Consider the following 13,664-nt stretch of genomic DNA (forward strand, 5'->3'; position numbering starts at 1 on the left):
TTACATTGTGTAAATGGAATTACCAATTTAATCTGAGTTATCTAAATACGAACTTGTCTTCTCCAGCGAGGTGAAAGCATTGGGTTGAAGATGATTCTGGTTGCGGGGTAGAGTATCTCTGCAAGATAAGAAAGAGGAATATGGAGACAGATGTTTCACTATGGAAGTACAACCGCAACCCACGAGATTACTGCACAAGCAAAATTAAATATGATTCAGAAAATTGTAAAATTGATGACGAATACCATGTAGCTGTTGAAGTTCCCTCAAGTGATCCTTGTTGTAGCAACCACACATGTCAATGTAACTGTCCAGATGATTACGTACCACCTCCAGATAAAGACACTTTAAAACCGTATGAAGAATTGGATGTAGAAGACAAGTGTTGTGCAAATTGGACAATCAAGTGTGAAGCATGTCTCCTCAAAAATGGTAGTTCTGTAGCAGTTGGTGAAAGCATTCAAGTTGATGATGGAAGTGGTTGTGTGGTTGATAAGTATTGCTCGAGCAAGAAAATCAATGGAAACGAAAGTGCTTGTTACGAAATGGAAGTTGCATTTGATCCAAGAGAGAAGTGTCAGCCAAAGGCAGAATTTGAATCAACTGTTTGTGGAGCATATCAACATGCAGTTGAAGTTGTTTACAGCGGGGATACAATCGACCCGGAACCTTGTTGTTCAGAATTTGAATGTGTTTGCAACAATCATACGATGCTGTCTAAACAATGTCCAAAGTGGTAAGTATATTACATCATAATCATCCCATTTACGACATCATATAATATTATTACATCACAGGTTCAATTACACTTGTCCGGATCCGAGAATGATTGCACAACAAACAAACACCATTGATGACAAACAATGCTGTCCTGAGTTTAAATGTGTTTGCCCACAATGTCCGAACGTTACGGAGTGTCAACGTAAATCGTGGTCACCAAAAGTTATAGACGAGTAAGTATATGAACAACGTAACTTCATTTAGCCTCCCAAATACAATAACCACTCTAATTCACAATATAAAAATTTAACTAATAGACTCTTAGCAAAGCTGAAATTTGGCCAAAACGCCGTCATAAGACCTGAAACACATTTAAACCGAGATTGCAATCCATTTAGTTGCATTTAACTCATAGTTTTGGAAACTCAGACTTGGAAATCCATACCTGAATGAAGTGCATTTAGTCTTTCACCCTAAGTTATCAAACATAAACGTATCTTGTACCATTCCTTCAGTTCCACTTACCCAGCTGAGTGTGGATGTTTAAGCACCGAATGTGAATGCAATCCAGAATACTGCTCCATATTCTTTCCCCAACCCCAATGCAATGAACCACATTATAATCGCACTGTTGTCAACGCTACCTACTATGAGGAATGTTGTCCACGTGTTGAGTGTACATGTGTGCAGGAGAACTGCGCTAACATCACTTATGAAGGACCAAGTAGTTGTTCTCCATTTGAAGACTTGGTAAGACATGAGATAGAAACAGTTCACATTATACTGAGTACCCTTAAAACAATATACACGACTTCTATATTGTAAGAGCCCGATGATACCATTGTCTGAATGTGCGTTCTTGGACGAAACACTAAGTGTAACTGTCATCAAAATGAAGTTTTAGTGAGAGTAAATGGCAATATAGTTATAATGATGTTTTGATGAGTGTAACTGTCATTATATTAATGTTTTATTTAGATTGAATTGAACCAGCCAGCAATCGAATGCTGTACAAAACACACTGCGTGTCGATGCAAAAATGAAAGTCAGCTGAACGAGCTATGCATGTCAAGCAATGCAACGATACCAGCTGGATTCGTCTATGCACCAATATTGAACGATTCTACCATGCGACCCAATTGCTGTCATTATGTCTGTGATACTTGCAAGGCTAAAGATGGATCAATTAAAAAGGTTTGGTGCTCGTTACTATACGCAGATTAAAGCTATGTCTTAGATTTAGGTTGATCTATCAGATAGAACTTAATCATATTAACGACTAATTGTCTACAGCATGAAAAGTCGATAAATTCTGCCTATCTAGCAATAGTAACACTGATATACATATCCTTACACCAAGGCATGTATACCTCATTTAAAAGAACTATCACGTAAAGTTTAAAGTGTGAATTTACATTGTGTAAATGGAATTACCAATTTAATCTGAGTTATCTAAATACGAACTTGTCTTCTCCAGCGAGGTGAGACTTGGGTTGAAGATGATTCTGGTTGCGGGGTAGAGTATCTCTGCACTGATAAGAAAGAGGAATATGGAGACAGATGTTTCATCTCTGAAGTAAACCGCAACCCAAGGGATTACTGCACAAGCAAAGATCAGTATGAATCAGAAAATTGTAAAAATGATGACGAATATCATGTAGCTGTTGAAGTCCCCTCAAGTGATCCTTGTTGTAGCAACCACACATGTCAATGTAGCTGTCCAGATGATTACGTACCACCTCCAGATAAAGACACTTTGAAACCATATGAAGAATTGGATGTAGAAGACAAGTGTTGTGCAAACTGGACAATCAAGTGTGAAGCATGTCTCCTCGAAAATGGTAGTTCTGTAGCAGTTGGTGAAAGCATTCAAGTTGATGATGGAAGTGGTTGCGTGGTTACTAAGTATTGCTCCAGCAAGAAAATCAACGGAAACGAAAGTGCTTGCCACGAAATGGAAATATCAAACGACCCAAGACAGAACTGCGTCAGCAAAGATCAATTTGAAAAGAATAATTGTGCCTCTGATGAAGTCGCACAGGAAACCGTTTCACAAGATCCTTGTTGTAAAAGCTATCGCTGTGTATGTGGAGATCCACCCCCAGGCTACATAAAACCACCCTATATTTGCTCCTACCCACGTGAGGTAATGGTTACCTTCCCAAATTCAACGGACTGTTTTAAATACGCAGCATGCCTTTGCGATAACAACACAGAGACAGTATACGAATGTCATGAATATTATACGGCTAAGTTTACATGCACTGCAGAAGACCGACACATTGTTGAAGTCATCAGACCAAAGGAAGAGGTTACCGATTTTAACAAATGCTGCCCCAAGTTCGATTGTCCATGCAAGGAATGTAATACAACTGAAAACGTGACTTGCCCAGATGGATTTATCATGGAAGATAAAAAAATGCCATACGATTGTTGTGCAAAGAACGTATGCGTTTGCAACTCATGTGAAACATCAGATGGAGCCCTGCACGATTTCTATACTACGTGGGTTGAAACAGACGCAGAAGGTTGTGCATTACAATATGGTTGTTATCCCAGCAGTGATAAAAACGAGCGAGGATGTCGTACACCAAAAGCAATGAACGATACTTGCCCTGCACCAACCACATGCTCAAGTTATGAAACCAAAGTGTTAGTAGTTTATAATGAAACACATCTAGATCCAAACTTATGCTGTCCCGAATATAAATGTGAGTGTAACTCATGTGGCCCTGATTATGTTCCTGCCCCGAATCCAGACGAACTTAAATGTGAATATCTAATGCCTTACAACGAAACAGAGAATCCCAATCAAAAGTGCTGCCCACTTTATCACAAAAAATGTCTACCTTGTGGAACACTTGCAGACTTTGAAACTGAATATTGTGAACCGATGTACGAGCATGCTGTGGAGCTTCCACGTCCAAACGACACCTGCTGTTGCCCCATGTTTAAGTGTGTGTGCAACTCTCCTGACGTACTTGACAGCATTTGTGATGTCAAAGACATAAACGCTGCGACTTGTGCCCAGCTTGGAAGAATGAACATCACTTACAGCGTTGTTAACGACACATTCGGTTGCTGCCAAGAGCCAAGCTGTAAGTGTTACACTGGTGATGAATTAAAGAAAGAATGTGGTAAAAACACAACAACCTGTGAGTACGGGATGGAAGAACAGCCAATTAACTCCGGAGACCAATGCTGTGAGATGTTCCAATGCAAATGCAGTACATGTCCAAGCAGTTACAACCAGACAAAACCAGCTGAGGATAATTCATATGAAGAATGGAGGGAGGAAACATTGGAAGAAAATCCGCTGCAGAAATGTTGCCCACGCTGGCGAAAGTCATGCACAGGAAACCACACTGACTGCTCTACTATTGTTTGCGATGCTGATAAGTATCCTGTACAAGAAGGTATGAAGGATTGTTGCCCAGCCATGAAGTGTAAATGTAGAGATGCTGAGGAACTCAACTGTCCAGAGCTAGAGTCTTGTAAGAATGGAGAGACTTCTAAAGAGTATTTTGAACCAGATGTGTGTTGTCCAAAAGTGAATTGCTCTTGTGGACCTTGTGGGCAAAACTACACCAAATACCCACCTGGAACATTAGAATCATATGAAGAATATGAGCTGGTTACACCTGAAAATGTGTGTTGTCCTACTTATATCAAAAAATGCGGCAATGTATCTTTGTGTAAAGTTCCTGATTGTGAAGCAAACCACACAGCTGTTACAATTGCTGACTTAATGGATCCAGATACTGATGGCTGCTGTCCACTATACAAGTGTAGATGTGACATTTGCCATAGTGAATACGGAACATTTAAAGTTGGAGATACATGGAAAAAAGACATTGGTGGAGGGTGCATGGTGACTTATGAATGCACAAAGCACAGATTGGGAAACACCACTTCTTTCATGGATCTGGAGAAATGTCACAAATCTGAGATAAAGTTAGACCCAAGCACACACTGCAAATCTGAAATATACCACGACACTTATGTTTGCAACTCCTACCAAACTGCTGTAGAATATTTCCCAGTCCCTGATCCTAACACTTGCTGTTCTGAATACAAGTGTATTTGCAAAGAAGAGATGCAGCTACAGATGGCGTGCTCTAACTTCACAAAGGAGGTCTGTGGTGAACACATGCATTCCATTGAACATGGCACGATATCAGGAACTACAGACTGTTGCCCAGATCATGCTTGTGTGTGTAATAATGATACAATGTTGAGAAACGATTGCGATCAATGGACAGACTACACATGCAACAAACCAGGATATGAGAGAATACAGGTAATAGTGTTTGTAACATTTAATTTAGTGGATAGTAACCTCTTTAACACTGTTGATGGACCCAGTTACTGTCTGGATACTAAACTTATGATCAGCAGATGTTTCGGACAGTAACTTGGTGGATAGTAACCTCTTTTACACTGATGATGGACCAAGTTACTGTCTGGATACTAAACTCATGATCAGCAGATGTTTCGGACAGTAACTTGGTGGATAGTAACCTCTTTTACACTGATGATGGACCAAGTTACTGTCTGGATACTAAACTCATGATCAGCAGATGTTTCGGACAGTAACTTGGTGGATAGTAACCTCTTTAACACTGATGATGGACAAAGTTACTGTCTGGATACTAAACTCCTGATCAGCAGATGTTTCGGACAGTAACTTGGTGGATAGTAACCTCTTTTACACTGATGATGGACCAAGTTACTGTCTGGATACTAAACTCATGATCAGCAGATGTTTCGGACAGTAACTTGGTGGATAGTAACCTGATGATGAACTAAGTTACTTCTTCTAAAGTAATTAAATATTATTGACATATATCTTTACAGACAAACACAGTGGACAAGACCAATGGTCCATGCTGCCCTACTTATACCTGCCAATGCAAGCCAGAAGAAGAACTTAGGCAAGAGTGTGTGATGTGGAACCACACATGTTCTGTTGGTGAAAGAAGGGAACGAAATAACACAGATTGCTGCCCAACTTATGAGTGTGTGTGCGACAAGTGTGTAATGGATGAAGGCATTTACCCGGTAAGTATTAACAAGCATACTCTACATGGGTGGGGACCAGGAAAATCACAGTTGGCGCATTATCCTAACACCGTATGTAACAAAAGCCGCAAGGAATAAATTTAATGTATACGATTTTACGATATTTATGGCATAAGCATTGCAGTTTAAATAAAAACAAACTGTATTGTATGGCAACAATAGAATTGTAATGTAACAATATATCATTATCCAGGTGAATGTGTCATGGGTCTCACCTGATGACATTTGCACAAAACAAACGTGTGTGTTGGATCCAATTACTGGTTGCCCAGCAATCAACCCATCGGATAAATACGACTGCCCTTATGTTGATACTGATGATTGCATTAAGGTGAGATCTATATAAGAACTCCTTGGTTTTGGGAAGAAGAAGTTACTGTATAGCAGATGAAACATTGGTACATTGAGATAACAAAACAAATACCTGTCGGATATTTTTTACATTTATAATACTCTATAGTAAAAGTACACAGCAAAAGGAATATTTGTATTCGTTGTATTTTGTGGAGGCAATCTTTATTTTAAATAAAAGCCTTTTTGTTTTTAAAGTAATTCTTATTCTGTGTATACATAAAGCCTGTTTGCTTTTGCATTGGGAACTATGTTATCTTATACAGGGAAAAATAAAGATGTTTTACTAATACAGCTTATTGACAGTTTTTTATATTCTTTTATACAGAAAGGGGGCAGTATTCTTGGAAATGAAAGTACTTCTGGCTGTTGCAAAATATGTAAGTATTCACATTTTCTTTCTATTGTTTATTATTCATTGTAAAGAGTACCATATTACTAAGTAAAGCAAGAGTGTAAGTCCATTGAATAGGAAACAGATGGTGCCATTTAGGCGAGATATAAATCTATTGTAGTACACAATTCAATGGACTTGATTTCTGTTTGTTCTGTATTATGTTGCACTTAATCCTTTATGATATATGGGAAAATTTGTTTAGGAAAAATGTCGATTCAGGTAATGGTTATGTGTTTTTTTTACACATTGATGGCAACATTAAGATTTGAACCCGTATCTTCTGTCTATTAACGAGCCTACGTTACTATGCTATGACTACAAACGTAGCTAATAAAAGTTATGTGGATAAAAAGCTAATAAAAGTTATGTGGATAAAAAAAATAGCTGTTAAAGAGTCATTAAGGATAAAATAAATGATATTTTTCCACAGGCAATCCAATCACTACACCTTGTGAAAGAACGATCCAACGTGAGTCAATAAATGCCACTGTTGATGGACATTTATGCTGGACAGCTACTAAACATGACATAGCATTCTGTAGCGGATCGTGTCAGACCTCGCAGTCATATGATGAACATACAGGGGAATCCAATGGTGGGTAAAACGTTTTTTATTTTTTGGATTTTTTTGTTTCGGTAATAATTTGGACAACCCATGAGTGACCACTGGTCTGAAGCAATTGTCGTTTAGTGTGTTGCCAGACATACGCCAATAGTGGGAGCAGCAACTAGTCTCGAACCCATTACCTCTGGGACATAAACCAAACCCATTACCGCCGGACATATATATATATATAAACTTCTTTATTGTTATAAAAGTCCAGCCCTGTTTTAGAGATATCAATAATAGAATTCGAATTTTAGCATAAACTAACACATACCACTTACATTACAGGTATTTGCCGTTGCTGCAAATCTGATTGGTCATCCAAGAGGACATATTCCTTGTCATGTGACGATGGAATCAATCGAGATCATCAACATATTGAGATCATGTCGTGTGGATGTGAAGAGACAGCATGTGAAGCAACAGCAACATCTGCTACACCTTTTATTCCATAAACTGAACACTGGATTCAGTGGCACCGCTAGAGGGGTTTTATGGGTTCCAACTTCCCCTTTTAACAATTTTTCCGGCTGTTCCACTGACTGTTTCTCTTTTATTTTGCTTTGCTTGTAGTTTGCACTATTATTATATCACTTATTTTGTCTGTAACCTTGTAAAAACACTTCACTTAAAAAAATCAGTAGTTCGACTTCTGAAAGAACCAATTTATTAATACTAAGATTTCTACAACCCAACTAACAACCATTAACCATTATAAAATCTGTATCTATTTTAACAGACCTAACCAATTCTATATATTGTGCAATATCTGAATATTCTCCACCACTCCCGAATATATAAGTGCCAAAGCACCAATTAATCCGAATCTAGAGTTTTTTTCCGAATAATTAATACTGTGCGTACTTTCACTGGTTAATATTTTGGTGAATAATCAAAAGTTGAAAAACCGGTAATACTGAATGCTTGTATATTTCGCAATGCTATGCTATTATTACACTTGCTGCACATTACGAAGTTGTGATATATGAATATATTAGGTAATAGGTACAGCATCAGGGAGCTAGTGTCTTATATAAATATGTAGCACCTGCGAAGAATCCTCTTGTATGCTATAAATTAGGCTAGTGGAAAGTGTTAGAGGTAGGTAGTTAGAGCTATTAGTCAGGGGACTAGTGGCACTGGTTAAGAATCCTCCGGAACGTTCCAGATTTGGCTGGTCTGTTAGAGGTTGACCAGCCAAATTCTTCTGGCACTAGTGAAAAATCCTTCGGTACATAACAGAAAAGGCTGGTAGAAAGTGTTGGTGGTTAGGGCTTGATGGTTATATGGGTCATTAGTTAGGGGGTAGTGGTTATAGGGGTTAGTAGTTAGTGGGTATAAGGGTTAATAGTTAGTTAGCTAGCAAATAAGGTGGGGGAGGATTCTTCACCAGCACCGTTAGAGTTACTGGTTAGGGACAGTGGTTATAGTGGTTAGTTGTTACATTTCTGAGTTAGCATGTAACGTAAGAAATTCTTACTAGCAAGTATTTTAAACATGGTCCACAGTGGCTAAAAGTTTAACTAGTAAAGTAAACAGAAACATGTTTATATTCTGACTCTGGGTTAACAGTAGCCTATATTGCATTATAAAAAACCCATGGGCCTAATGCATTTCATTACTCCAAATTGTGCTATATAACTTCATTAAACTAATGGCTAAGTTAAACATACAAACTACAGTAGACGTCTTCACTATGTCAACAATCTTAATACAACGTTTGCTTAGATACATATGTTTTCTGCGATTGCATAACGTACATTATAACAGAATATCCAAAGAGATTAAAACCACGAACATTAAATGTATGGTTTTAATCCCTTTGGAATATCATTTGTTTAGCTAATACAACCGCACCGTCGTCCAAATAATACATTTTTAGCGTTGCCATAGTAACTATAGGATCGCACCCCAGGAAGTCATAATTTCGTTTGTTTACATGTAAGTATACACATCCTGTATGTGTTTGTAACTTAAATAGAATGTTTAAATATAGCGCTAGGAATGTGTGCATCAAAGCTGTTGCGCATATTAGAAACGTAATTAAAGTCAGTATAAATTTAGATCACGTATATTTGCCAAGGCGATAAGTCAAACTATGTTTAGATTTCGCTTTTTTTGTAAATAGGCCACTGTTACAAAATGTCACGGTTCATTATGTTAATCAGAAAGGTGCTTTTCTCTGTAATTTACATGTTCCTGGTGTATTAGTGTGGTTTATTTAAAGGAAAGATTGTACAAGTATACATAAATCTAAATGTGCTTGTAATTTAATCATCATTTAGGCAAAAACTTAAACATTTGGTTAGCCTACTACATCTCTACTTAGGGCCAAACCATTGCATTTTTTGCACAGGAGTAAATGCAAACAGATTGATGCATGATATTCCATATATGGGTTGACATTAGTTGGTGTTGCCTACGTGCATACACGAACATTGTATACATTACCAGTTGGGCTTGACTACTGCGGTTTTTTTCATGATTGGCAGACCAAAAAATGCTGTCCCATATTGCGAGCGAGTGTGTGAATCACAATAAACACAAGAGCATAGACTAATTGAATTTCGCTAAATTATTTTTACCCAAACCTGCTTGTGGCTAAATAATTCTAAATAGACACGTGTATAAGGTGTTATTACTTATATCATAAAATAGAAATGTGATTCCCCATGCACAACAACGCATGTAATGTGTTGCTGGTGGGTTTAAATATCATGTTTTGAGTGTAAACAATCGCCGTAACGCTGTTCGTGTTTCATAAACTATATCGCTGGGCTTAAACGCACGAAGGATTCTAAGAAACGACTGGCTTTGATTCCGTTTTAACGGTGGTGTATGTTGGAACACAGGATTACCACTGCTCACCCACCCCTGTGGCTACCGTTTTACCATGATTTAATGCAAACCCAATGCAAGACTTGACTCAATGCAGATTTTGGGCAAGATAATAAAGTGTGGCATCAAATATTGGGATTTTTAACTCTATAGCTTACCCAATAAACAATTTTCACTAATTAGTGACACGCCTAATTAACGAAATTAACACAAAAGGTAAAAAACGTGCTATTACTGTCGCGCATATCGTGAATCCTTTTTGACATAATGAATAAGTTGTCTAAGTTGCCAAAATATCTCTATTACACATAATGTATTAATTATCTCACGCCATATCTGAAGTGAGAATCTTATTTTATCTGTTTGCAAAACTTAAACTTGTGCATGTTATAAACCTGGTGGCAACTTCTTATTCCCTGTTTATTTTGGTTTGGTTTCCTAATGAATCAATTGTCAGATTAACCTTTAAAACATGACTGAGTCCGCCAACTGTCAGAGTTAAGCAGATTAACTATTTCATTCCAGCTCAGTAGTGAAGGTTTATCCTTATAATGTGTTGGTTTGAAGCTTTTACCATGCCATGCCCCAGCTTTTGCATATAAGTGTAAGTGCCAATCATTATAAATCCACCCCATATTTTAAGTACAGGGTGTTGGGTGTAAATTCCACCCCATGTTTAAAGTACAGGGTGTTGGGTGTAAATTCCACCCCATGTTTAAAGTACAGGGTGTTGGGTGTAAATTCCACCCCATGTTTAAAGTACAGGGTGTTGGGTGTTAATTCCACTCCATGTTTAAAGTACAGGGTGTTGGGTGTTAATTCCACTCCATGTTTAAAGTACAGGATGTTGGGTGTAAATTCCACCCCATATTTAAAGTACAGGGTGTTGGGTGTAAATTCCACCCCATGTTTAAAGTACAGGGTGTTGGGTGTAAATTCCACCCCATGTTTAAAGTACAGGGTGTTGGGTGTTAATTCCACTCCATGTTTAAAGTACAGGGTGTTGGGTGTGAATTCCACCCCATGTTTAAAGTACAGGTGTTGGGTGTAAATTCCACCCCATGTTTAAAGTACAGGGTGTTGGGTGTAAATTCCACCCCATGTTTAAAGTACAGGGTGTTGGGTGTTAATTCCACTCCATGTTTAAAGTACAGGGTGTTGGGTGTGAATTCCACTCCATGTTTAAAGTACAAGGTGTTGGGTGTAAATTCCACCCCATGTTTAAAGTACAGGATGTTGGGTGTCAATTCCAACCCATTTTTAAGTACAGGGTGTTTAGAATTTAACATCTATTGCAGAACACGAAACTATACCTAATGTAAAATATATAAACATACTTATGTGTATCTGTATATATATAAGCTGTAAGCCCTATAGATTATATCTTGCTTAGTTAAACTCAGTATGATATAATCTAATGAACTCAAATGTCGTTTCTAAGAAGTCTGCAATTAAAAATTTTTACTTTTTTTGGGCAAATGTTTAAAAAAGTCGAGTTATTTTAAATAATCAAATATATTAAAAAAAGTTTTCTATAATGATATGAATGTAATTATCTGTAATATAAGTTTAATCAGGTTAACTGTAGTAGTGGGCCACAGTATGTTTTGATGTTTATAAAAATAAATTTGCCGCAATGGTTGACTAGATGTAATGTTTACTGATTAATGCATTGTAGAAATTTGAGCGTTGGCCTGCCACCCCAGGTTTGGGCTTTGCTATTTCAATATGCATTTGTTCTATTTTTTATTAAAATAAGTATTTTCTGAATAATGCATTGTAGAAATTCCAGGGTAGGCCAGCATACCCTGACACCCTAGGTTTGGTCCATGGCTATTACCATATACATTATATATATAGTTCTTTTCCAAAAAAGGAAACTAGTCAATATTCAAGCAACACCATGTATTGAAAACAATACAATACTCAGCGATAAAATACAAATGAAAATTTGATGATTGATGACATCATAAAGGTATTTGTGATGTTGACAATACGACTTGATTGGTCACAAACAATTGTTTCAAATTCATATCAATTTTGATTTTTAATTAAATAAAAACTTATATATTTAGCAGCAAATACACTTAATCGACATGTATAAGAAAAAATAGGCTTATGGTTTAATTAGTTAACAGTATATGCTGTTCAGAATAGAACACATGTAAGTCTATTAGATAGAATTAATCTTAATGTAGTTTGACATTATCTTTCGTAGTATCAGTTTTAAATCTTAAATAAATCGATTTTCGCTGTACACAAAAATGCCAAGATAAAATCACACCAGTGTTTCACAAAAATAATAAAAACGTCACCGTGTTATGGTTTGGCATTAAATTTACAAGAAAACTTTTTGTCTTGGCAACACTGAAGACATAAAGACCATTAGTTGACGAGTGGGTTTTATAATAAAGGGAACAGCTCACATTATTTTAAACCAGAAATATCTCCACAAAGTTAACAGCTATCATAACTAAAGTAGCTCTAGTTGTGTGTGGTATGATCAAAATCCCTAGAAATAATTATTAAAGTTACCAATACTTCTTTTGTGGGTGTAAATTGCACCCCATGTTTAAAGTACAGGGTGTTGGGTGTAAATTCCACCCCATGTTTAAAGTACAGGGTGTCGTGCATGCAGAAAAGAAAAAACCAAATAATTTAAGCTTAAAACATAATTCTGTAAATGCAGCACTCCAGTGCCATATGCAATGTTAAAATAGCTTTCAAAAGCCAAAGTATATAGCAGCACTTATGCTGTGCAAATTACAAGTATTTGGCAATAACCTTGTGCTTGTTTTCAGGTTCCATTAGTTCTTGCTGTTTAACTTTTAACAAGTCTTGCAAAGTTTGAAATCATTCATCCTGACTTGCCGAAACTTCACCAGGAGATAGCGCTAGAGAGTTTCCATCCTGATCCCCATGAACGTCTAGTCATACATGACTTTCGCTTTCGTCAATAGAAGGCTCGTCAAAAACAGTCTCGTCAAGCAACCAATAGGTTGTGACAGTCCCCTTTCCCTTAAGAGGGACTTCCCCTCTCAGTTGAAGTTTAAAACACTGAAATCTCTCAAGAAGTGCTTTGGTTGACTCAGATACATGGATGGCCAATGCTGTAGATGGTAGATCATGTTACCATAAGAGCAGAATTATTAATTTACCAGGTAATACCTTTTTTCTCACAAAATTGTCATAAATGTAACTAAGAAAAATTAGCTGAAGGAATGTGTCTTTTTAATTAGGAATTTAATATATTTTAAGTTTAATTGTCATAATATGAGACAGCAACATCACATTATAAAGTATGGCTTATTGTATTAAAAATAATCAACACTTATGAAGTTACATACATGGTAAGCGGGCACAAGGTGTATTAAACAGAACACCTGTGTTATAACAACTGTCTTTTCCCCACCACGCCAGGAAAAAAGGTTCAATATGTGGTAACTCCTAAGTGGGCACAAGGCAGATTAAACAAAACACCTATGTTATAGCGACTGATAATTTTCCGTCTTGCTCATTTATTGTCCGGTGCCGTGACATAGTGGTTAACACGCCTGCCTGTAACCCAGAGGTAATGGGTTCAAGGCTCGTCGCTGCTACCATTGTGGGCAGATGTGTCTTTGGGCTAGACACTTAACGGCAATTGCTCCAAACCAGTGGTCACTAATG

General features: G+C 37.2%; 2 protein-coding genes and 1 long non-coding RNA gene across 3 annotated transcripts in view; 2 read left to right on the plus strand and 1 right to left on the minus strand.

Annotated features, from left to right (window-relative positions):
* The window catches only part of LOC104266378, a 50,748-nt gene extending 42,620 nt beyond the window's left edge, over positions 1-8,128 (plus strand). Inside the window, exons 53-62 of the mRNA XM_018814569.2 lie at positions 180-736; positions 798-953; positions 1,236-1,470; positions 1,699-1,914; positions 2,198-5,020; positions 5,578-5,781; positions 5,996-6,133; positions 6,482-6,533; positions 6,981-7,145; positions 7,446-8,128. Of these exons, the coding sequence (XP_018670114.2) occupies positions 180-736; positions 798-953; positions 1,236-1,470; positions 1,699-1,914; positions 2,198-5,020; positions 5,578-5,781; positions 5,996-6,133; positions 6,482-6,533; positions 6,981-7,145; positions 7,446-7,612 (4,713 nt within the window). The 3' untranslated portion in view covers positions 7,613-8,128. The remainder of the gene's footprint in view (positions 1-179; positions 737-797; positions 954-1,235; positions 1,471-1,698; positions 1,915-2,197; positions 5,021-5,577; positions 5,782-5,995; positions 6,134-6,481; positions 6,534-6,980; positions 7,146-7,445) is intronic.
* Positions 8,129-11,865: 3,737 nt separating this feature from the next.
* LOC100177915 (atrial natriuretic peptide receptor 1-like) overlaps positions 11,866-13,664 on the minus strand; it is a 31,670-nt gene continuing 29,871 nt past the window's right edge. Inside the window, exon 23 of the mRNA XM_002124164.5 lies at positions 11,866-13,105. Coding sequence (XP_002124200.4) covers positions 12,927-13,105 — 179 coding nt within the window. The 3' untranslated portion in view covers positions 11,866-12,926. The remainder of the gene's footprint in view (positions 13,106-13,664) is intronic.
* Positions 13,069-13,664, plus strand: part of LOC113474813 — a 25,459-nt gene continuing 24,863 nt past the window's right edge. The window contains exon 1 of the long non-coding RNA XR_003396506.1: positions 13,069-13,156. This is a non-coding gene — a long non-coding RNA (uncharacterized LOC113474813). The remainder of the gene's footprint in view (positions 13,157-13,664) is intronic.

The sequence above is a fragment of the Ciona intestinalis genome, chromosome 13 (assembly GCF_000224145.3).
Source record: "Ciona intestinalis chromosome 13, KH, whole genome shotgun sequence".
In the NCBI taxonomy this organism is placed as follows: Eukaryota; Metazoa; Chordata; class Ascidiacea; order Phlebobranchia; family Cionidae; genus Ciona; species Ciona intestinalis.